Raw genomic sequence first — 24,202 nt, 5'->3', positions numbered from 1 at the left:
GGTTCATCCAAATGTATGACACTTGCAATTCTTGAAATATAGGGGAAAAAATCCTAAAGCTTTCAAGGAGGGTATTAGAGAAAGCTAAAGAATAAAACTGCTAAAAGTACTGGATATCATAACACACTTTCTGAGTTCTACACTCAGAAAGCTGAGTTAGGAGAATCCCAAGTTTTAGACAACTCGCGGATAAATGGAGCTACACAGACAGTATTTCTAAAAGGAAACAAGCTAAGCTTCAGAAAAGCAACACTGGATCCCTGAAATACAATGAAGCATAGCTCTGACAATTCTGAAAGGAATGACTTCCCACCCAGAATCCCGAGTTCAAATAAGGGTATGATTAAAGTACACATAAAGAATAAACACTTTAGATATGCCAACTCTAAAAATCTTGTTTTCCATATAGCTTTTCTAAGAAAATACAATAATAAAGCAATAACCACCCAAAATCATAATTCTGAATAGTACGGGTAAAAAAAAATAGTAAAGGCACTGAAGGGAAGCTAGCTTACCAGCAAACAATACAAACTGAAATTCAAGGGTAAATTCAGATGATACTAGGCAGATAGTAAAAAAAAACAGATCACTACTAAAAAGGTTTTAAGAGTTTAGGAAGAATTTGTGATTCACATATAGAAAATTACTCAAATGAAAAACAAGTCAGTAGAGACCCCAGGAAACAAATAATGCAACCACCTAACATTTTGGCAAATCTTTGAACAGCATTTTTATTTTCACAAGTATGCTAAGAATTGATAGCAACCATATTGAAAAGATGTGACAAAGTATAATCCTATATATCATAAAAGGAAGATCAGGGTTAAAACTCACAAATGAAGCAACAGATGCATATTACAATTTCAGAAAACAGAATATTAAAGCCATTAAGTTGAAAATAGAAATTGGATTGAGGAGGACTTAAAAATACCATATGCATTTTCTTTCAATCACATTGTGAGATAGAGAAAGACAGTCTCACTGTGTAGGTCTGGTTGGCCCAGAACTCAACCCCATTGACCATAATGGCTTCAAACTCAAGAGACCTAGCTGGTTCTGCTAATATAAACGCGTGCCCCACGCCTGCATCCATCACTTTTAACATTTGCTTGGACTCCTCCGACTCATTGCTCTGTATCACTCAAACCTTTCCTACCATCTGCCAATCCTTTTTCTCCATTCTACATCTTTTATTTCCAGCCTGATTATGAACTTATTACCCAGCTAAAATAATATGCTTCACATCTGAATTCAAATTTATGTTAAAACCCATGTATTGAGGGCTAGTAAGATGGCTTAGTGGGTTAAAAAAAAGCACTTGTGGCCCTTGGTATTGCGAAGATCATATGCAATACCAAGGGGAATGCCAGGGCCAGGAAGTGGGAGTGGGTGGGTTGGGGAGCAAGGCAGGGGGAGGGTATAGGGGGCTTCGGGGGTAGCATTTGAAATGTAAATGAAGAGAATATCTAATAAAAAAAAAAAAGGCACCGGGAGGTGGTGGCGCATGCCTTTAATCCCAGCACTTGAGAGGCAGAGACAGGCAGATTTCTGAGTTCGAGGCCAGCCTGGTCTACAGAGTGAGTTCCAGGACAGCCAGGACTACACAGAGAAACCCTGTCTCGAAAAACCAAAAAGAAAAAAGCACTTGCTATGCAAGACTAACAACCTGAGTTCCATCTGTAAAGTAGAAGGGAAAATATACAAAACTTGTACACTCATTTATGCACATCTTATATATGCACATGCTGATAAGCTTTTTAAATGCAATGACAGCTCAAAACATGTAGCTTCAGTAAGTTTCAGTAATAAATACTCATGAAGAACCATTAAGACAAGTCCATTTCTTAGGACAAATTCTAGAATTTCATTTGACAACACGCATCTATCATTTTCCCTATCCTGCTATTGTTGAAAGCATTAAAGATCTACTTCACAAGGCTGGTGATAGATGGTCCAGCAGTTAAGGCCACTTGCTTCCAGAGGACCCAGGCCCAGCTCCCAGAACCCACACAGGGGCTCAAAACCATCAGTAACTTCAGTTCCAGGGGATCCAAAGCTCTCGTCTCACTTCCTAGGGCACCAGGCATACGTATGTTACATATATATACATACAAACATACATACACACACACACACACATACGGGCAAAACATAATTACACATAAAATTAGAAGAAAAAAAACTAAAGAACTATTATAACACAGTATTCAACATCGGGAAAAATGTTTCCAGAGTATCTGAAGCTAGTAACCCTTTCCTATAGGCTGCCTACTCTCAACAGAAGAAAACCTGTTGAGTGTGGTGACTGAAACAACAGACACCAAGGTTCAGCTGCATCAGCCCAGAGCAGATGCTCAGACGTTAGACTCTCAGTAGCACTGAAAAGAACTAGGCTACTTAGTTAAACCTTGGTTGAGGCCTTCCAGTTCTCAGCAATTTTTTGCCAATTATGTTCATTTTATATGTGATCATTAACAGCTTCCACAGATATTCTACTGAGAAATTAATTCCAAATGTTCTGGAGTTCTTATATGGAAGGCTTTCAAAAACAATAATACTGGCTGGGTGTGGTGGCAAAAGATTTTAATCCCAAAATTCAGGAAGCAGTAGCAGGCAGATCTCTGTGAGCTAAAGGCTGGCCTGCTCTGGACTCTAATTAGAGTTCCAGGACAGCCAGGCTATCTATCTACACAACAGACCTATCTTTAAAAATAATAATAATAATAATAATAATAAATAAATCAACAGAAGAGAAGGGAGACAGAAGGAAAACAAAAACAAACAAAACAAACAAAAAACAGTAGGACCTTGCTGCTGAATCTGTACATTAGCCTTATCAACTTTCTGTTTCAAGTTTTCATTGCACATATTTTGTTTGTTGAGACAAGGTCTAACTATGTAGCCAAGAATGGCCAGGAACTTGGGAACCTCCTGCACCTGCCTTCTAGGATTACAAGCATGAGCCAAATTGACTCCAACTAAGGCTTTCATCTTGAATCTCAAAAATTGTTTTATATGAGCTAAATTCTGGAGAAAAATACTTTAAATATAATAGTATGATATCTTTTTTCTTTTAGTTTTTTTTTTTTTTTTTTTTTTGAGACAGGGTTTCCCTGTGCCACATTGGCTGGCCCAGAACCCACTCTGTAGACCAGGCTGGCCTAGAAATCACAGACATCTCTCTGCCTCTACTTTCAAATACTGGGTGGAATTAAAGACTTTCACCACCAACAACCTTTTTCTTTTCTTTCTTTGTTCTTTTTAAAAGAAGGGTCTCACCATGTAGCTCTGGCTAGACTGGAACCAGGTCAGTTTGGAACTCACATAGACCTGCCTATCTATGTCTCCTATAACTAGGATTAAATGAATGTTCTTCCATGTCCAAGTCAACAAATTATTATTTTTTATTTTGTGTGTGTGTGTGAGTGCATGTACATACACCACATGTGTACCGAAACCTTCACAGATCAAGAGGCATTGAATCCTCAGGAAGTAGAGTTACAGAGAACTGTGAGCTACCATGTGGATGCAGAGAAACAAGCTGGAGTTCTCTGCAAAAGTATTAAGTACTTTTAACCACTGAACCATCTCATCTAATAAACATATAATTTCTATTTTTTTCTTTTTTTATGTGAGTATACTGTTGCTGTCTTCACACACACTAGAAGTGCTGTTATCAGTTGTAAGGATTTGCCATTATAATGTATAAACCAGGATAACTGAAAGACAATCTCTACTTAAGAAATAATGTGTCAGAGGCTTGGTGTGGTGGCACACCCCTTTAATCCCAGCACTCAGAGGATCAGAGGCAGTGGGGTCTTTTTGAGTTTGAGGCCAACCGGATCTTAGGGTTATATAGTGAGTTCCAAGGGTTATATAGAAAGACTTTATCTAAAAAAGAAAGGAAGGAAAGGAGAAAGGGAGGGAGGGAGGGAGGGAGGGAGGGAGGGAGGGAGGGAGGGAGGGAGGGAGGGAAGACAGGGGCAGCAAGGGCTGGAGAGATTGCTCAGTGGTTAAGAGCACTGACTGCTCTTCCAGAGGTCCTGAGTCCAATTCCCAACAACCATAGTGGCTAACAAACCATCTGTAATGGACCCAATGCTCTCTTCTGGTGTGTCTGAAGAAAGTGACAGTATATTCACATACATAAAATTAATTAATAAATCTTTTTTTAAAAAACAAAATCAAATCACTGTAGCAGGGCAGTGGTGGAGCACTCCTTTAATCCCAGCACAAGGACAGTCTAATCTACAGAGTGAGTTCCAGGACAGGCAGGGCTACATAAGACCTTCTCTCAGAAAAACAGATATACTGTGTGTGCCCTCACACACGTGTGCATGCATGAACTGGTGCCATGACACATGTGGAAGCCAGCTCTCTCCTTCCACTGTACATGTCCTGGGTTGAACTTAGGTTATCAGGCTTGGTAGCAGGAATCTTTACCCACTGAACCATCTCTCTGCCCCACTTTAAACATTTTATGTTTATGTTTATGGTAGTTCAAATTGGGCAAGCACACAAGTGAAAAAATATTTAGTGGGAGCTGAAGATACACATGAGTGTAAGAACATTTATGCAGCATACCTTAAGTTCAAATTTCACCTATAGCTCAGTGGTACAGCCCAGAAGCTGCAGGGCTTGTATATCAACACTGTAAAATACATCGTGTGGGGCTGGTGAGATGGCTCAGCGGGTAAGAGCACCTGACTGCTCTTCTGAAGGTCCGGAGTTCAAATCCCAGCAATCACATGGTGGCTCACAACCATCTGTAATGAGATCTGACTCCCTCTTCTGGAGTGTCTGAATACAGCTACAGTGTACTTACATATAATAAATAATAAATTTTTAAAAAGTAAAATACATCGAACCTTAAAAAAAAAAAAAAACATCGTGTGGCACTACCAAACAAAAACCACATAGAGATGTAAGTTTACATCTTAAGTGGCTATATTAACAACTATGATACTTGAGTTTTAAATCTGTATATTCTCAACTTATATATTATATAAAAGTTGTTCTAATGTGCATAATAGATGAGAAACTATCAAATGATTTCAAAATAACTATTACCACAACTAAAGATTTTTTTTTTAAAAAAACATTAAGTTTGCTATAAGCTTTTAGTAGCTATTCCGTAAAACTTCTCTTATCCGCTGAGTAGTGGTGCTTCTCATCGCTAATCCCAGCTTGATCTACACAGTGAGTTCCATGACAGCCAGGGCAACAAAGAGAAACTCTGTCTCACACAAATTCTTCTATCTCTCAAAATAATTCCTTCTCAAAATTAAGAATGAGGGAAAAGTAAAAGAAATCAATTTTTATGTTGTTTTAAAAACCAATGTCAAAGTCAAGTCCATGATTTAAAAAAAGATAATTGAATATTGATAAACTTATCACTTAATACAAAAAAAAATGTAATGAAACATCCTGAAAGAAAATCTAATAGCAATAAGTAATGGCAATTTATAGAATCCATCAAGTTAGTTTTTAAAATCCCTACAACTGCATACCTCTGAGTCCAGGAATTGATATAAGCAAATATTTTGAGAGTATGTTCCTTTCTGAGCTGTAGTCCATCACCACCTTCTATATCTGATACTGAAAGAGAAGGGTAAAAGAATGAAAAAAATGTTAAACAAATATTAAAGCCAATACTACTTAAAAATAAAGCTTAGATACACAAATGCAAACATCAATTGATTCTTTTGCTTTCACTAGTGAAATAAAATCTTTGATTACTGACTGTATTAGTTATTTCTGTGATATAGACCATGACCAAAAGTAACTTAGAGAGGAAAGGATTTATTCTCCTTAAAGGATAACAGTCTATCATCGCTAGAGGAAAATGGCAAAAAATGAAGCAGGCCATAGATAAATTCAGCGCAGTGGCTTGCTCCTCAACCTGATTTCTTGGTTTTTGTTTGGTTTAGGTTACTTGTTTTGGTTTGCTGTCATTTTTTGGGTTTTGGTTTTCTTCTTTGAGAGGGGTGGGAGGGTGCGGGGGCGTTGAAGATAGGGTCTCTTCTTTATTCTAGGCCAGCCAGGGCTACATAGTGAGATCTGATCAAAAAAGTAAAGAAAGGCTTAGCTTCAACAAAAGCATTTTTATAATTCACTGGGTTTTCTAATTATGTTTTTGTGTGACCCTGTATGAGTACATGCGTATCACTGTGAGCAGGATCCCTAGGACTGGAGTCACAGGTGCTTGTGAACCATCCCGTGGGTGCGGAAACTGAACCCAGTTCCTCTGCAAGAATACTAGGTTCTCTACTCCACTGCCCCATCCATCTCTCCAACCCAAATGAAACACTTTAACAACTAAACTCTAGTCCCACTCCTACTGAATATGAATGGCCTATCTAGGCCAAAGCATTCCTCATCACTCCTGTGAGCCATATGTCATTACAGTGTTTAAAAAGCTATACAAATATAGATAGCCTGACATTTTTTCACTTTATCATTCCATACTTCTCTGATTTTAATCTTTTGTAATGCTGGGCAGGAAACCACAACAACTAGCAAGCCATACTCATGTTGGTCAATAACACTGTGTATAGCTAATACACTTTTTGGCAGGTTATATTTATTCAATACATTCTTCATTTACATTTTCAATTTGCTATATATTTTGTTGTTGGGTTTTGTTTTCCAGACCAGGTTTCTCTGTGTAACGGTCCTGGCTATCCTGGAACCTGATTTATAGACCAGGCTGGCCATGAACTGACAGCAATAAGATCCTCCTACCTCTGCCTCCTAGCACTGGGATTAAAGACATGTCACGCACTACCATGCCCAGCTGAGTTTTTATGGGAGGTGGGGCTGGAGGAGGGGGGGGGGGTGTTTGTTTATTTGGTGGTGGGTTTTTTTCTATGTGAGGGAAGGTGTATGTATTTTGTGTAGGGGTGTATGTTTTAAGTTGTCACAAAACAACCTGAGGAAATTTCTTCTCTCCATCTACCATGTGGGTTCCAAAAATCAAAACCAAATTATCAGATTTAACATCAAGTACATTATCCAGCTGAGCAGTCTTCAGGTCCTTGTGCAATACAAAGTTCTCTTAAAGTTCCCAAAATGGGAGAGCAGAATAGCAATCTAAAACTATATTTGCCAATTCATACTATTCCAGAAACATCATCAAATAAACCTTCAAAATCAAAGGAGCTAAAGCAATGGTTCTCAACCTTCCTAATGCTGCAAGCACTTTAATTCAGTTCCTCATGTTGTGGTGATCCCCAAGCACACAATTATTTCACTGCTACTTTGTAACTGTAAATTTACTACTGTTGTGAATTGTAATATAAATATCTGCTATGCAGGATATATGAAATGTGACACACACACACACACACCCAACAACACAGGTTGAAAACCAATGAGCTACAGAGATGGCTCAGAGGTTGAGAGCCCTGGCTGCTTCTCCCAAAAAACAGGGTTCAATTCTCAGTACCCACATGACAGCTCACTAGTGTCTCTAATTCCAGTGAATAGTGATCCAATGTACTATTTCAACCCCTACAGACACTGTACGTAAGTTGTGCTCATACATGCAGGCAAAAATGACCATTCACTTAAAATAATAAAAATTTTCAAAAGTTTCACAATCACTTAAGTACCAACTCAGTATTCTTCACTACTCCCAAGACTCAAAGATTTAAATTGATAGCCGGGCGTGGTGGCACACGCCTTTAATCCCAGCACTCGGGAGGCAGAGGCAGGCGGATTTCTGAGTTCGAGGCCAGCCTGGTCTACAGAGTGAATTCCAGGACAGCCAGGGCTACACAGAGAAACCCTGTCTCAAAAAACCAAAAAAAAAAAAAAAAAAAAAAAGAAAAGAAAAGAAAGAAGAAGATTTAAATTTGAATATCATTAACATTCTCTCAGACCAGTAACAAGACAAGTATTCTGTATCTGACGTGAGAATTTCAGATTTTAAAATAATAGTGGAGATTTTCACCAGCTGAACATGCCATATTTTATAAAAAGTTAAAAGCTGGACGTGGGAGATGAGTGCTGGAGAGATGGCTCTGTGGTTAAGGACACTTGCTGCTCTTCCAGAGGAATAAAATTTGGTTTTCAACATACAGGTCAGGCATTTCATAACCACCTTTACCTCCAACTTTATCAGGAGATTAGATGCCCTCTTGTGGCTTCCAGAGCATCAGAACATAAATTTATACACACACATGCACATAAACAAATAATAAGAATTTTTTTAATGGAGCTGGCAAGATGCTTATCAAGTAGTAACTATTGCCACCAATCCCTGAACTGACTTCAATCTTTAGAACTCACATGGTGGGAGAGAACTACCAAGGTAGTTGTAAGCAAGGTAGTTGCCTGTCCTCCACACATGCTCCATGGCATGCATAAGTACACACACATAGTAAATTTAATTTTTAAAAAGGTTTAATTTTTTTTTAACTTTTTTAAAACTCAAAATTTAAATTCTAACTAATTAGAAAACTTCAGGTTTGGGGTTTAGTGATAATCTCTACTTTTCACCAAACTAGAAGTTAGTATTTCACTAAATATATGATTTATCTTGCTATTAAGAAAACTCACCATGGCATGGAAAATAGAAACAAAATACCATTAGAATAAAATAGCATTCTGTTAGCCACATTATATACTACTTTACCAAGCAGTGAAGTGTCCCATTGTCTTACTTTGACTACAACTCCAAAGGTCCTATTGCCATCACAATAGAGTAGTATAGGCCAATAATCCCATCACTGAATTGGCTGAGGCAAGAGGATCTTGAGTTCAAGACCTTTGAAAGGGATTGGGCATTGGAGGGTGGACGGCAACATGGAGATGGCCCAGTGACTAAAAGCTGCTTTTAAGGGTTGCTCTTCCAGAAGATCCAGGTTTAATTCTAAGCGCACATATGGTGGCTCACAACCATTTGTAACTCCATTTAATATCCTTCTCTGGTCTTTGTGGACAACAATCTAAGCTTGTACATAGTGCAGACATGCAAGCAGGTAAAATGTCCATAAATATAAAATAAAATAATAAACTAAATGTAAGGGACAGGACAGGCTGGAGAGTTAGCTCTTGCAGAGGGCCTAGGTTTTGACTCCCAGCTCTCTCATAGTGGCCCACAATTGTCAGTCACTCAAGTTTCAGGGGGTCAGACAAGTCTTCTGACCTCTGCAGACACCAGGCATGCAGATAAACATTCATATACACATTAATTTTTTTAAAAAGAAAAGAAAGACCATGGGACTATTTAGGTTATAGTATGACCAAATAATAGAAAATTATATTGAGATTATAAAAGGTATAATCTAATTGGTAACAGATGAAGAAAAGGTGCTGGTATTTTTTCCTGTTTGTCAGCAGTCCTATTATGTAGTCCAGGCTAGCCTTGAACTCACAATCTCTCAGATTCCCTAGTTTTGTATTGCTGGGATGACAAGCATATGGCACAACATCCAGCCTTAATCTGTATCTTATAAACATAATTAAGAGTCATGTAGCGCCTTTAATCAAAAAAATATAGATATGCGTGTGTGTGTGTATGTGTGTGCACGCGTGCGTGTTCTCACACATATCTGCACACTCTAAGAGGCAACTGGATGCCATTATAGATGATTTTAAATCACCATGTGTGTGTGCTAGGATTTGAACTCAGTACCCCTGAAGGAAACCAATGCTCACTACTTCTGAGCTATCTTTCCAGCTCTGAAAATATAATTTTTCAACACAGTAATCATAAATTTAGGTAACCACACATCTTGAAATGCTTAATAAATTAAGGATATAAGCAGGAGGTAGTGTTAAACACCTTTTATTCCAGTACTTGGGAGGCAGAAGCAGGCAGATATCTTCAGTTTGAAGCTACAGAGTTAAGTTCCAAGACAGCCAGGCTACACAGAGAAACCCTGTCTCATACACCTGCACCAGCTACACCACCTGTACTAGCTACACCACCTACACCACCTATATCACCTGTACCAGCTACACCACCTGTACCAGCTACACCACCTACACCACCTACACAAACCTACCTACACCATCACCACTCCTAGCTTTCTCTTTCTGAACAAATGCTAATAAAACCAGACCTAGCAATTCATGCCTATGAAGTCCAGCACACAGAATCAGGGAGACTGCCATGGAAATTTGAAGCTGCCTAAGGTAGCTAATAGCAGTCTCTAAAACAAAAATAATATAAAACACAGAGTAACATAAACATACACATATACATCATCTTTGAAAAATGAATAAACTTTTATTTACTTCCAAAGAGAAAAACTCAGTATTTACCTAGGACTGCTGAAACCATTCTTTCCACAGTGAAGGTGTTTAATTTACTATAAACCTTTAACTAGCTTCAAGGAAGTTCAAGGTCCTCCTCAGGTACATATCAAGTTTGAGACTAGCCTGGGTTACAGGAGACCTTGATTCAAATAAATAAAGGCTTCAAAAATTAAAATAAAAATTTAAAACTCTTCAAATAGCACATAGAAATACATGAAACTTTACGACTAGCGTTCATAGCACTAGAACTATAGTTTAAAGATCAGCAACCTAACCACACATGCTAACATACTTGGGAGGCAGAGAATTAAGTTTGGGGCTAGCCTGGTCTACAAATACAGTTCCAACTAGCCAAGGCAACATATTGAGCAATCTTTAAGCCAGCAAGATTAATTTAAAATTAATTAAATGATTAAAATGATTACCACCAAGCCTATCAACTGGAATTCAATGCCTGGTACCCAGAGGAGAACAGACTCAAAACTGGTTGTACCCTGACCTCCACATGCAGACTGTGTCATGTACACACAAAAACACCAATCTTCTAGGAGCCCTAACTATATTTACTTGCACACAAAAATAATCAGCATACTTTATATATCAAGTTTTCATAGAAAATTCCAAAAACTATTGTCTGTATAACTGTGAAAATATTATCTGGGGGCTGAAGAGATTATTGCAGGTAAGAGCACTTGCTGCTCTTGAAGAGGATCCATGTCACTTCCAAACATCCCATGGCAACTCACAACAGCCTGCAATTCCATTTGCAGTGGATCTGAAACCCTACCCTGACTCCTGCTGACTGCTGTACATTTAGTATATATATATATATATATATATATATATATATATATATATATATACATATATACACACACACACACACACACACACATACATATATATATATATATACACATACACATACATACACACACACACACACACACACACACACACACATATATATACACTCAGGCACTACATATATACATTATACATAAAAAATAAAATTTTTAAAAGAAAATATCATCTGTAGCTATTTTAAACCATATAAAATTTTGTTAGCAGAGCATGCTATCATTGTAGCAATAGAAAACTGAAGCAGGAGCATATCTGTGAATGAGATCAGCCAGGGATAATGAATTCTGGTAAAGTCTAGATAAAAGTTAATCTCTGTTTTTCTCTAACAAACATAAATAAACACACATACACAAAGAGCTGGAGAGATGGTTCAGCAGTTAAAAGCACTGACTGCTTTTCCAGAGGTCCTGAGTTTAATTCCCAGCAACCACATGGTGGCTCACAACCACCTAAAATGGGATCCGATGCCCTCTTCTGGTGTGTCTGAAGAGAGTGACAGTGCACTCACATAAAATTAATTAATTAATTTTAAAACAAACAAAAAGATCACCCTCTTCCTAGTCCTGTCCTCCACCTCTTCTTGTTCTCCCAGAACCAAGCCCTATAAACAATGTACTATGGCACCGTCCTTTACCAGCTTGAAAAAACAGCAGAATAAGCTTCTCTGTCTGTAGTCCCATATCTAATGACTATTCCTTTTTCTTATTTGGCAGAGACAAGGCTTTATGTAGCCATGGCTCACCTCAAATTCCCTACGTAGCTGAGGATGACCTTGCACTTACGATCCTACTGCATCCACCCTCCAGGTGCTAGGAATACAGGTGAAAACCACTAAGATTGGCTTTATGGGATACTGGGATCAAACACAAAAGAGTTTAGCAAGCTACCATGACAACCTCCTTTCTTACACTTTTGTTGTTGTTTTTTGAGACAGGGTTTCTCTGTGTAACCTTGACTGGCTGTCCCAGAACTTGCTCTATAGGCCAGGCTGGTCTCAAACTCAAGAGATCTTCCTGCTTCTGCCTCCCGAGTGCTGGGGTTAAGAGTGTGAGCCTCCAGCCGGGCGTGGTGACACACACCTTTAACCCCAGCACTCGGGAGGCAGAGGCAGGCGGATTTCTGAGTTCAAGGCCAGCCTGGTCTACAAAGTGAGTTCCAGGACAGCCAGGGCTACAGAGAAACCCTGTCTCGAGAAACCAAAAAAGAAAGAAAAAGAAAAAAAGAAAGAGTGTGTGCCACCACTGTCCACCAAGAGAGCAGTTTTTGAAGACATTGCCTCACAGTCATGGCCACCCATATCCCAAAAGACAGCCCAGCAATCATGTTGGCAAAGGCAACTATACCCATGCCTACCTACACTAGGACCTCACATCATTGAGGGGATGCTGCCACAAGTCCCACTGCTCAACAGATAAGCCACGTGCTGCAGAAGGTCTGTTTGATAACACTTTAGGGTCATGTACTTGGCATCCACAAATACATCCAGAGAATGCTGAATATACTACCTTCACATAACTTCCCTGAAGGCCATGAGCTTTTATAAATCAAGAAAATGGGCTAGAGAGAGGCTCTGTGGTTAAGTGCTCTTCCAGAGGTCCTGAGTTCAATTCCCAGAAGCCACATGGTGGCCCACAACCTCTTCTGGTGTGCATGAAAATGGCATACTCATATACATTGCATAAATAAATAAATCTTAAAAATATAAATCAAGCCAGGCAGTGGTGGCACACGCCTTTAATCCCAGCACTCGGGAGGCAGAGGCAGGCGGATTTCTGAGTTTGAGGCCAGCCTGGTCTACAGAGTGAGTTCCAGGACAGCCAGGGCTATACAGAGAAACCCTGTCTGGAAAAACAAAAACAAAAACAAAAACAAAAAAACAACAACAAAAAAATGCAACATAAAAGTTCTGATTTCCTTTTTTTTTTTAAGTAAAGAAATAGGGATTCTAAGAGTGCACACTGCTCGTGGTTCCTGAGGAGCCCCTGCCTACAGCACTTTTGTGGCTGTAACTATGCAGCTAGCTGCCAGGGGGCCCAAAGCTAGTTCAATATTCAGATACAAAGTTCAGAGACAAGTTACCAGGATAAGTGAGAAAAGCTTTTACCAAACATTTGTGTGAGATCTGCTGATCTCAGGTAGCTTCCAATCAGTTCTACATGTGCTTTTCTAAACTGGGGATATCAGATCTTACCTCTGCAAAGCTGGGCTAGCTGCTATTATTATTATTACAGGATCTCATGGAGCCAAGGCTGGTCTCAACTCACCATGTAGCCTTCAATTTCCTGCTTCCACTACCAAGTGCTGGGACTACAGAAGTTCATTATAAAGCCCAAATTATGTGGTACTAGGGACCAAACTCAGGGCTTCACATGTGTCAGGCTTGCAGTCTACCAACTGAGCTACAGTCACAGTCTCAATACTACGTCTTTTAAAACTATGTAGATAGATATTCATGTGCATGTGTGTGCACTGAATCCCCTAGAACTGCAATTATGTCTGTGAGCTGCACAAAGGAGATGCTGGGGATTAAACTCCAGTTCCCTGAGAGCAGCAATCAATCATTCTTAACCACCGAGCCGTCTCTTCCGACCATTCTGTTGTTGGTTTTTCTTTGGTTGTTTTTGTTGTTGTTGTTGTTGTTGTTGCGTTTTTTACATGGATTTGACCTGTGTGGCAACTGTGTCAAAGTCAGCAGACAATCTGCAAGAGCTTGTTCCACAAATCAGACTCAGATGACAGGCATGCAGCAAATACTTTTCTGGCTGAGCAATCTTACTGGGCCCCAATAATATTGCTTTAAAAACCTTTTTTTTTTTTTTTTTTTTTTTTTTAAACTAAGGTGAGGGCAAACACCTTTAACCCCAGCACTCGGGAGATGGAGACAGCCAGATCTAAGGCTAGCTTGATCTACAGAACCAGTTCCAGAATAGCCAAGGCTACACTGAGAACCAGGTCTCAAAATAAATAGGTAAGTAGGTTAGGTAGGTAGGTAGACAGACAGGTCATCTTTGGGAGCTTGAGAGATGGCTCAACCATGAAGAGCACTGTCTGTTCTTCTGGAGATCCTGAGTTCAACCCCAGCACCCACATACTATAGACAGCCCACACCTGTCTGCAACTGTGATCCTTTGGGATACGATGCCCTCTTCTGGTGTTCAGGAACACAAAACACACGCATGCGCATGTGAGTCTTATGCATGTATGATGTGGGATTCTTTTTTAAGGTTTCCTTTTTAATGTATGAGCATTTTAATGTATGAAGTCTGCAAGCAGGGATATATTCCACATGTGTTCCTGGTGCCTCCAGAAGTCCAAAGAGGACATCAGATCCCCTGTAACTAGAGCTAAAGATGTTTGTGAGCCTCCATGTAGGTGCTGGAAATCAAATCCAGGTTCTCTGCAATAGCAACAAACATTCCTAACAACTAAGCCATCCCTCTAGTCTCTCCAGTACCATCATTTTTAAAACATATACACAAAAATATGTTAATATGTGGTGTGATGGCACACATCTTTAATCCCAGCACCAGGTAGGCATGGGCAAGTGGATCTCTGTGAGTGTGCCCAGTCTAGTCTACAAAGCGAGTTCCAGGACAGCCAGAGCTATATGAGAATCTGTTTCCAAAACACCAATAAAAAAGGCAGTAATCAGTGTTCATTACACAGACAATGTTGATACTTTCCTATATTAATATACACTATATTTTATAGTGCTTCATCATTTGCTATTGGGATTACAGCTGATCATGGTAGCTCATGACTGTAACCTATCCCTTGGGAGGCTGTAGCAGAACTGTTTGACAATAGCCTGGGATGGCTACAGAATGAGACCTAAGGTCAAAACACCAAAACACAGTATCTGGCTGGAAATTGTGAATAATTTTATCTGTTTGCCAGTGTTTCAAATATTAGTTGGTTAAGGAAGGTTTTTTGTTTGTTTTGTTTTGTTTTTTATTTACTTATTATTTATTTATTATATGTAAGTACACTGTAGCTGTCTTCAGACACTCCAGAAGAGGGCATCAGATCTCATTACGGGTGGTTGTGAGCCACCATGTGGTTGCTGGGATTTGAACTTTGGACCTTCGGAAGAGCAGTCGGGTGCTCTTACCCACTGAGCCATCTCACCAGCCCTGTTTGTTTTGTTTTGTTTTTAAAGATTTATTTTATGGGGAGCTGGAGAGATGGCTCAGTGGTTAAGAGAACTGACTGCTCTTCCAGAGGTCCTGAGTTCAATTCCCAGCAACCACATGGTGAATCACAACCATCTGTAATGGGATCTGACACCCTCTTCTGGTGTGTCTGAAGACTGCAACAGTGTACTCACATATATAAAATAAATCTTTAATAAAAAAAAGATTTTAATAAAAGTCAGTGCTCTTAACCACCTCTCCGGCATCAAGGAACAGGGTTTCTCTGTATAGCCCTGGCTGGCCAGAAACTCACTCTGCAGACCAGGCTGGCCTCAAACTCAGAAATCTGCCTGCCTCTGCCTTCCAAGTGCTGGGATTAAAGGCGTTCACCACCACTGCCCAGCCCCCAGGAAGTTTTAATTTAAGATTTGACAAGTTTAAAAAGTCCATAATCAAGCCGGGTGTGGAATATTACAAGTTCCAGGTCAGCCTAAAGAGCAAGATACTGTCATCCCCACAAACTAGCCTTCTCCACCTATAAAAGCCACAGTAGTTCATGAAAAGTAGGGCCAACTCTTGAGAGCCTGAGGCAAGAAAACCAGGAAGGAGTTCCCTTAAGCTGTCAAAAAACAGATGGTGGTAGATACCCAATAGTTTAGTCCTTATTTTAGGATCCCTAGCCTGGTTCTAGACTTTAATATGCCTTTCACCTGTAGGTCAATTCAGGGCATAGCTATATAATGAATGTGTCCATTGTGAGAATTTACAGCGTGGGAACCTCTACAGAACTACAGGTACAACTGATAACATTAATACTATAGCTAAACGCTGATGACAATGTAAACTGTTTAGAAACTATTACTCATCTTTTTTTCTTGTTAGATATATTGCATTCTGACAGATTTGTTTGCCTGGTTTTAAGACAAGGTTTCACTGTGACCTATCTGACCTCAAACTCAGGATCTCACCTCAGCCTTCCAAACACAGACATGTATGGCCACAATGTTCTGCTCTCTGCCAATTTTGCTGTTTTTACCACTAATTGTGTACGTCTGTGTACTATGTTCACATACCCTTAAGGTCAGAAGAGTCTGTCTAAACCTCTGATGCCCTCAAGCTGTGAGCTACCCTACCTCTTCCAATCTCAAGTTCTCTTTTCCTTAATAAATTTGCATTTGAGCCCCTTAATAATAAATAAATTGCCACTACACACCTTTAAGAGCAGCACTCAAGAGACAGAGGCAGGTGTATCTCTATGAACTGAGCCAGTCTGGTCTACACAGTGAGTCCCTGGAGTCAGGGGCAGAGAGAGAAAGACCCTGTCTCAAAAAACAAACAGGAAAAAAAAAAAAAAAACGCAAATGGTTTGAGGAATTGATTTCTGAACTTTGAATCCTGGTTGAATAGTCATCTTTGCACAAGCAACGGGGAAGAAAAAGATAGCCAATACATAATTAGCAAATGAAATTACAAGAAGACATATAACACACTTCAATTTTAAAGCTGATTTTCTAGAACTCTAAGGGATCTGATGCTCCTTCTGACTCTGAGGGCACACGGGCATGCATCTGGTACACTTATACATATAAAATTAAATTTAAAAATCTAAAATTTAAAAAAAAAAATCCCTGATTTTCTTTGTTGTTTTTGTTGGGGGGGGGCATTCCTGGGGGCTGAAGTGCTGGCTTCACCCACACTAGGCAAACACTACCACTGAGCTGTATGCCAAGCACTCTTACTTTTTATTTTGAGACAAACTCATCTTGTAGCCCAGAAAGATCCTTGACCTTGTGGTAGCCCTGCCTCAGCTTCCTGAGTAGCTGGGATTACAAACAAGCCTGTACTAGCAGGCCAGGCTAATTCAACGAGTTTTAGTCCCAGTTCAACCACCATGTTCATCCTGAAGCTCCATCCATCTTGCACACTGGCAAACATTAATTACCACAGTGAAGTAGAATCTGTCCTGTCCTCAAGAACTCAGTATCATACTTGGGGTGGCGGGGGGGGGGGGGGGGGGACCGCAGTGAAAATACAGTTTTGAAACAACATCTCACTACATATGAAAGCATTTAAGACAACTACGGTGGTTTAAAAATATATATATCTCCTGAGATGATTGAAGGCTGATTTTCCAATGAGCCTTAAAGAAAACACTAAGCATATAAGTAAGTACCTTTGGGAAACACTGACTGACACAATTTCAAGACAATCATAACACCTTTTTATTACTAACTTACATGCATGTGTGTGAGAATGTGGGGACCCTGGAGTAAACCCACTCCCCTGAGAGATGTCACCAGCCCTTAAAAAGAGTATCTATCTATACCATGCAAAGGTCATCTCTTCTCAAGTAAATTTTCTTTAGATACTATGTTTACAACATTCCTAGTTAGGCTTAAAATGTTTTAAATCACACCCTAAGGGGGCTGGAGAGATGGCTCAGTGTAGTTAAGAGCACTTGCTGCTCTTCCAGAGGACCTGGGTTCAGTTCTCAGCACCTACATGGGGCAGCTCACATCTGGGGCAGCTCACATCTGCTGCAACTCCAGCTCCAGGGGACCTGATGCTTACTTGGGCAGCTGCACTCACAGGAATATATCTGTAAACAGACACACACATACCTACAGAATCTTTAAATCACTTCTCCCAAACTATTTTTCCTAAAGTATACTAAACAATTAAGTACTTTCAAGTTGGAGAACAGAGAGTCACAATCATCAATGTATTTCTAAGATACAAAATGTTTTACTGAAATAAGTACTAAGGAACTATGTTTACCATATCACTTCTACCAAGAATGAAATTTATGTCAAAATAGGAATAACCTTATAAAATACTAGGAAAATGTAGGATGACACAGATATGGGAAAATGTAGTTTGAATATATACAAAACACCTACTTTAATCTGTCAGGAACTAAATACATAGCTGAAAATAAATTATAAACCTTTTAGCCATTAAAGTGAAACTCAAGCACATAATAAAGTAAAAATTAAGCAACCAAAAGGGAATTACAATCTACAAATAGACTTTTTAAATGAATGAATTAAAAGGAATAAGTAGTTTCGAAATCTGTCAAAATATCACACTGAATATAAATTCCAATACCTCAAATGAATATTTGTCACAAATCAAGTTTGTGTAAATTATCTTTTCATCTAAACCACCTCTGGGCCCACAAGTGGCTGACGTGCAATATTCCCTGTTTCTTAAGCAGAAATGCAATCTTGCAAGGCCAAAAATAAAATATGTAATACAATAATAAAGAATAAGGAGTAAGGCCTCTCATTTTCAGAGACAGACCATGACTAACTCGGGGTGGTTGTCGTTGGTAGAGATCTCCTTATAATAGACTTTACTACTTAAACGACGAATGGTACTAAAGAAATACTATCACCTTTATTTTTAATTAAGGTAAGACGGTTCCAATCATCACTATTGCAGTTCAATTTCTGCTATTTAAGGGCTGGCAGATGGATTGAATACACCCACACACCCTCAAGGGATGGAAAAATCACCACCCTTCTCCCACGGACTTTAACGAAAATTAGCAGGTAAGCGAGGCCTCCCCAGCACGCTGGAAATCAAAGAGGGCGGCCCTGAGGCTCGGACTGCAGAGCAAAGCCTAGTCCTCCGACCCCACCTCCCCACACCTTCCTCGAAGGGGGAAAGGGGCGGAAGGGCTCATTAGTGCCTTCATTAATTGACACCTGTAATGAGGAAACTTTCCGAGACCGCCCAAGCCGGACCCGGCCGGGGCTGCGCCGCGGCCTCTCGGGCGCCCAGGTAACCCGGCGGCCTGGGCCCGAGGCGCCGCGACGGCCGCCGCCACCACGCACCTTCCCGGGCACACAGGCCCGTACGCCGGGCCGGCCCGGTCGCCGCAGCCCGCAGGCCGGGAAGGCAGGCAAGGCGGGAGAGCACAGCCCAGGGACCCCCAAACCGTGCACCCCGACGGGTCCCCTACCCGGCGACTTACTTTCATTTAACACCTCCACCAGGTCTGCGCAGTTCTCGCACATCGTTCGGCCGCCGCCCCCCCCTCCCCCGCTTAGGATCGCGCTGACTGATCCCGACCGGCGGGGGGGAGGGGACGGAGGCAGGGGAGGGGGCCGGCCTGCCGGCGGGGCGGGGAAGCGACGAGGGCGGGCGGCGGCGGCGAGGACGGGGCGGGGAGCCGCGGGTGGGGGAGGGGGCCGGCGGGCCCGGGAGCGGGAGCGGGCGGGGGCGAGGAGGGGGGCGAGGGGAGCGCAGGCCTCAGGGGCGCCTAGGCGCCGGCGGCGGGGGAAGGGGGAAGGACGGGGGAGGGGAGAGGGAGGGGTGGGTGGGGAGAGAAGCAGCAGAGTCACTTCACCACCGACCAGACGCCGCGGCCACCGCCGCCGCCGCCGCCATTTTAATGGAGCGCTCGGGCTGCGCTCGGCTCTTTCCGCCCAGGCGAAGGAGCCGAAGAGAGGCGCCTCGCGCACTCATTCCTCCGCCCTCCTCGCTGCCCCCGCCCTCCGCCTCTCTCCGCACACACGCCGCACGCCCTGCCGGAGCCGCTGGCCGCCCTCCCTTTCCTCTTCCGTCCGGCCTCCCCGCCCTCGGTCCACCCCCTGTGCGCGCTCGCCCTCCCCGCCCAGCCGGATCTCTGTCAGCGGCCGGAAGGGGAGCGCGCCGCCCGCCGCCGCGGGGGGAGGCGGGTGAGTGGAAGATGGCGGAGGCTGCGGGCGGGTCGCGGGTACGCGGCCTCTCCCGCCCCTACGGGCTCCGCGCTCCGGGAGACTCGGCCGGAGCCGCGACGGATGGCCCGCCCCGTCCCCTGCCGCGGCGCGGCGCCTCCTGATCTCCCGCACCCCCGAGGGGAAGCGGTGAAGTTTGCCTGTCCTTCGGGTACTTTGAGGGTGGAGACGGCCGCGGGTCAGCAGATGCTGGCAACGCCGCGGCTCGCTCCCCACCTGGCTTCGGGAGAATGGAACAGCCCAGGGCGCGTCTTAACCTGAATCCCTGTTTATCTCAGCCGTGCGGTTCTGTGAGGCTCATGGATCCTCAGCAGTGAAACACCTTGACAGGACTAGAAATGGCGCGGTTGAGAAACCGTGACACCTCGTTTTTACGCACGAGGTCTTACAACGTGTGTGTCTACCCATTCATTCTTCATCGGAAACGCTCTATTAGGCTTTTTCATCAGAGAGAGACAGCGAGAGCTAGTACCGTGAGGAACGAAGCCTGGCGTGATGGTTTACGACAGTACTTCCTAAATGCAGGCAGGAGGGTTGCTCCGAGTTCGAAGGCAGCCTGAGCGACTTTTATAACCCCATTTGCCCAGTGCCAAAAGAAATGGAGCCAGGAGTGGAAAACAAGTGAAAGGGACACCCAACTTAAGTTTGGTATTGCATTAAGAACTAGAAGCTCGGGCTGGTGAGATGGCTCAGTGGGTAAGAGCACCCGACTGCTCTTTCGAAGGTCCGAAGTTCAAATCCCAGCAACCACATGGTGGCTCACAACCACCCGTAATGAGATCTGATGCCCTCTTCTGGTGCGTCTGAAGACAGCTACAGTGTACTTACATATATAATAAATAAATAAATCTTAAAAAAAAAAAAAAAAAAAAAAAAGAACTAGAAGCTCAGAAAGATGGCTCAGCAATAAGAGCACTTGAAACTCTTGCGGAGGATCCAGATTCAATTCCCAGCACCCACATGGTGCTCATAACCATCTATATCCTGTTCCAGGGCATTCGAATCCCTCTTCAGACTTCTGCGGTCACCGTCCACACTCCTAGCACACACACACACATACATACATACATACATACATACATACATACATTAAGGCAAAAAAAAAAAGAGTAATTTTTTAAACAATTTTTACAGGACAACTTAGTGTTAGTTTTTACCTTCACTAATTTCTGTTTCTAAGATACTTCCACAGGGATATGACAACAAAGTCTGAAAGGTCATGTGCATGACCCCAAACCAAAACTTGAGCACATGTTAATGAGGGCCCCGGTATTAATCTTCTACGATGTCTTGTCAAGGTGTGTCACACTTTTTCTGTGCACTAGAACTGCTTCTAACTTCATGCTGTTTTTGCACGGCGCTATAAAGTTTCACTCCAACCTATTCCTGTTATTTCCTATGAGCTTTGTGAGTTGTGTAGCTGTTTTCCCTTCATCCTTCTCCCATCCTCTCCCCACTTAGAGTCTTCCTATCAATGATTATTGACTCAGCAGACATCACCTTCAGGCTAACCTTTGTCAGCCCTCTTAACAATCTTTTTTTTTTTCTCCCAGTACATCCCAGGTTTTTTGAAATGCCATCAATGAACCTTGATTTGAAAAAGACCCACTATCTAAGAAATATTTTTAAGTTGTTTTAAACTAAGTCTTGGTAACCTGGTATTTCTAGGGTTGTTCTATGCCTGAAACATAATTTAAATATGGAAATTAATTGAAAATATAAAGGCTTTTTTTTAGTATTGGTGTAGTACTTTTTTGAGATGCACTTTTGCTTTGTTAGCCCATGCTGACATAGAATTCAAATTCCTCATGCTTCTGCCTTCTAGGGACTGGAATTACAAGCAGGTGTCACTATATACAGCTATACTTTACCCACAAACCCCTGAACATTGAAGTTACAAATAGGATAAAAGCTAACCTTAAAATTGATATACAGGGTAATAAAATCTGGGCCACTAACTAGGCAGAGGTGGTACACACTTTAATCCTAGCACTCAGGAGCCAGAGGTAGACAGATTTCTAAGCTCAAGGACAGCCTGGTCTAGAGAATGAGTTCCAGAACAACCCGGCTACATGAGGAAATCCTATCTTGGAAATAAATAAATAAGTAAATCTGTGTCTCTTCTGCTTTGTTTGACCAAGTGTCTAACCTTAGACTGCTTATGTGAAAAAAATAAAACTTTCTGACCAGTCTGGTAGCACATGCTTATGTGACACAAATAAATGCATACACGCTATAGTAGTAAAAGTCTATACTTGCAGTATTTGGGAAGCAGAAGCAGGATTGTCACACATCTGACCCTCCTGGTTTACATGCTGAGTTCCAGGCCATTGAAACTGCTTTAAACAACCGTGTCTCAAAAAGAAATAAGCTGGGATATAGTTCAGAATTAGGTAGCTTGCTTGACATGTATATTATCTCAGTTCAATTCCCAAAAATACACATACATAGACACACAAATGATCTGAGAATCTGGAAAATTATTGGTAGAAAGAATGGTTATTCCATTATCTACATCAGGGCTCAATAACTTTGATTAGTAAATACAAATAGTGAACATTTAGATTATAGAGTGTAGGGGCCCTAGTGATTAAAACCTGTAAATGAAGGGGCTGCAAATAATGACACTGTCTCAGAGGAGAGGACTGGGGAGAGGGCTCGTGGAGCAAAATGCTTGCTGCACAAGCATGGTGAGCTCTCTTTGGAACCCCAGTACCCTTGGAAATGTTAAGTGTGACAGTAGATGCCTGTAACTCTAACCTGGGGAGATGAGGAAAGGGAACAAGGCAGGAAAATCCCTCAAGTTCAGTGGTTGATGAGACAACTGTCTAAAATGGCTTTACATTCAGTAAGAGACCCTGTCTCCAAAAGGAAAAAAAGAAAACAATGAATGATCTGGACACTGGGATCAAGTAGTTCAAAGTACATAGTGCTCTCACAGAGGACCTGGTCAGTTTCCAGCACATTAATGGACAGTGAACTTGAAAGGTGTACAATTTTAACATGTTACAAAAGACTGCTATTGTATATTTTCTCTCATTTCTGAATGTTAGCTTTGAATATTCAGACATATCTGTTCCATTGGAAATATCCATACAATTCAGGGGTTTAGTAAGAAGCGATGGGAAAGAGACTTTAAAAGAGGGAGATAAACTGGCATGGTGGCGCACGCCTTTAATCCCAGCACTTGGAAAGCAGAGGCAGGTGGATTTCTGAGTTCGAGGCCAGCCTTGTCTACAGGACTGTGAGTTCCAGGACAGCCAGGGCTACACAGAGAAACCCTGTCTTGAAAAAAAGAAAGAAAGAAAGAAAGAAAGAGAGAGAGAGAGAGAGAGAGAGAGAAAGACAGAGAGAAAAGAAAGAAAAGGCAAAGGCCACATGGAAACCTACTACTATAGAAGCTTCCTAAATTAAATACATGTATGAAATGAGGTTTTAAGTTTGGAGAATGGCTGAGCTCTTTTTTTTTATTTTTTTAGATTTATTTATTTATTATATGTAAGTGTAGCTGTCTTCAGACACTCCAGAAGATGGAGTCAGATCTCATTACAGATGGTTGTGAGCCACCATGTGGTTGCTGGGATTTGAACTCCGGACCTTCAGAATGCCACCATCAGAAAAGCAGTCGGGTGCTCTTACCTACTGAGCCATCTCACCAGCCCCATGGCTGAGCTCTTAAGAGCTGCTCTTCCAAAAGACCCAAGTTCAATTCCCAGCACCCACTACTGGCATCTCACAACCACCTGTAACTCAAGCTCTAAAGTAATATAACACCTCTGATCTCTGGGAGCACTTGCACACACACACATAATTTTCCTATAATGGGGGAAGGGATACCCCACCAGACACCACATGCTAGCAAATGAAAACTGTGGAGTCACAGAAGTCCCTAAAAGCACCATAGGCTATTGCCAGTACTCTTAGCCACGCTCCAGAACTTATTTCTATTTGTGAAGATACCACATACTGGAGTCATGGAAAAGTCCACATTGGCGATATATACCTTTAATTCCAGCACCTGAGGCAGGGACAGAGGCAGGTGGATCTCTGTAAGTTCAAGACCAGCCTGGTCTACAGAGATAATTCTAGGACTGGCAACCCAACACAGAAACCCTGTCTCAAGAATCAACAATAAAAGAAAAAGAACATGGAAAACATCAAGCTAGAACTCACTTGGGAGCTGCATCTCTACTCTCATGGTCCTGGAAAGTGTTG

At 41.7% G+C, this 24,202-nt stretch overlaps 1 protein-coding gene across 7 annotated transcripts in view; it reads right to left on the bottom strand.

The window, feature by feature from the left end:
• Usp34 (ubiquitin specific peptidase 34) overlaps window positions 1-23,074 on the bottom strand; it is a 187,376-nt gene extending 164,302 nt beyond the window's left edge. For 3 of the 7 annotated variants that reach the window (XM_006514565.2, XM_006514567.2, XM_017314317.2), the window contains exons 1-2: window positions 19,243-23,074; window positions 5,511-5,598 (exon numbers count right to left, since the gene is read on the bottom strand). In XM_006514565.2, the coding sequence (XP_006514628.1) occupies window positions 5,511-5,598; window positions 19,243-19,285 (131 nt within the window). In that variant the 5' untranslated portion in view covers window positions 19,286-23,074. The remainder of the gene's footprint in view (window positions 1-5,510; window positions 5,599-19,242) is intronic. The other 4 variants (XM_006514566.3, XM_030245632.1, XM_030245633.1 and 1 more) reach the window with 4 other exon arrangements.
• Between the last annotated feature and the right edge of the window lie 1,128 nt (window positions 23,075-24,202).

This window comes from Mus musculus, chromosome 11 (genome assembly GCF_000001635.26).
Source record: "Mus musculus strain C57BL/6J chromosome 11, GRCm38.p6 C57BL/6J".
Lineage (NCBI taxonomy): Eukaryota > Metazoa > Chordata > Mammalia > Rodentia > Muridae > Mus > Mus musculus.
This window is presented reverse-complemented; position numbering and strand designations above follow the sequence as displayed.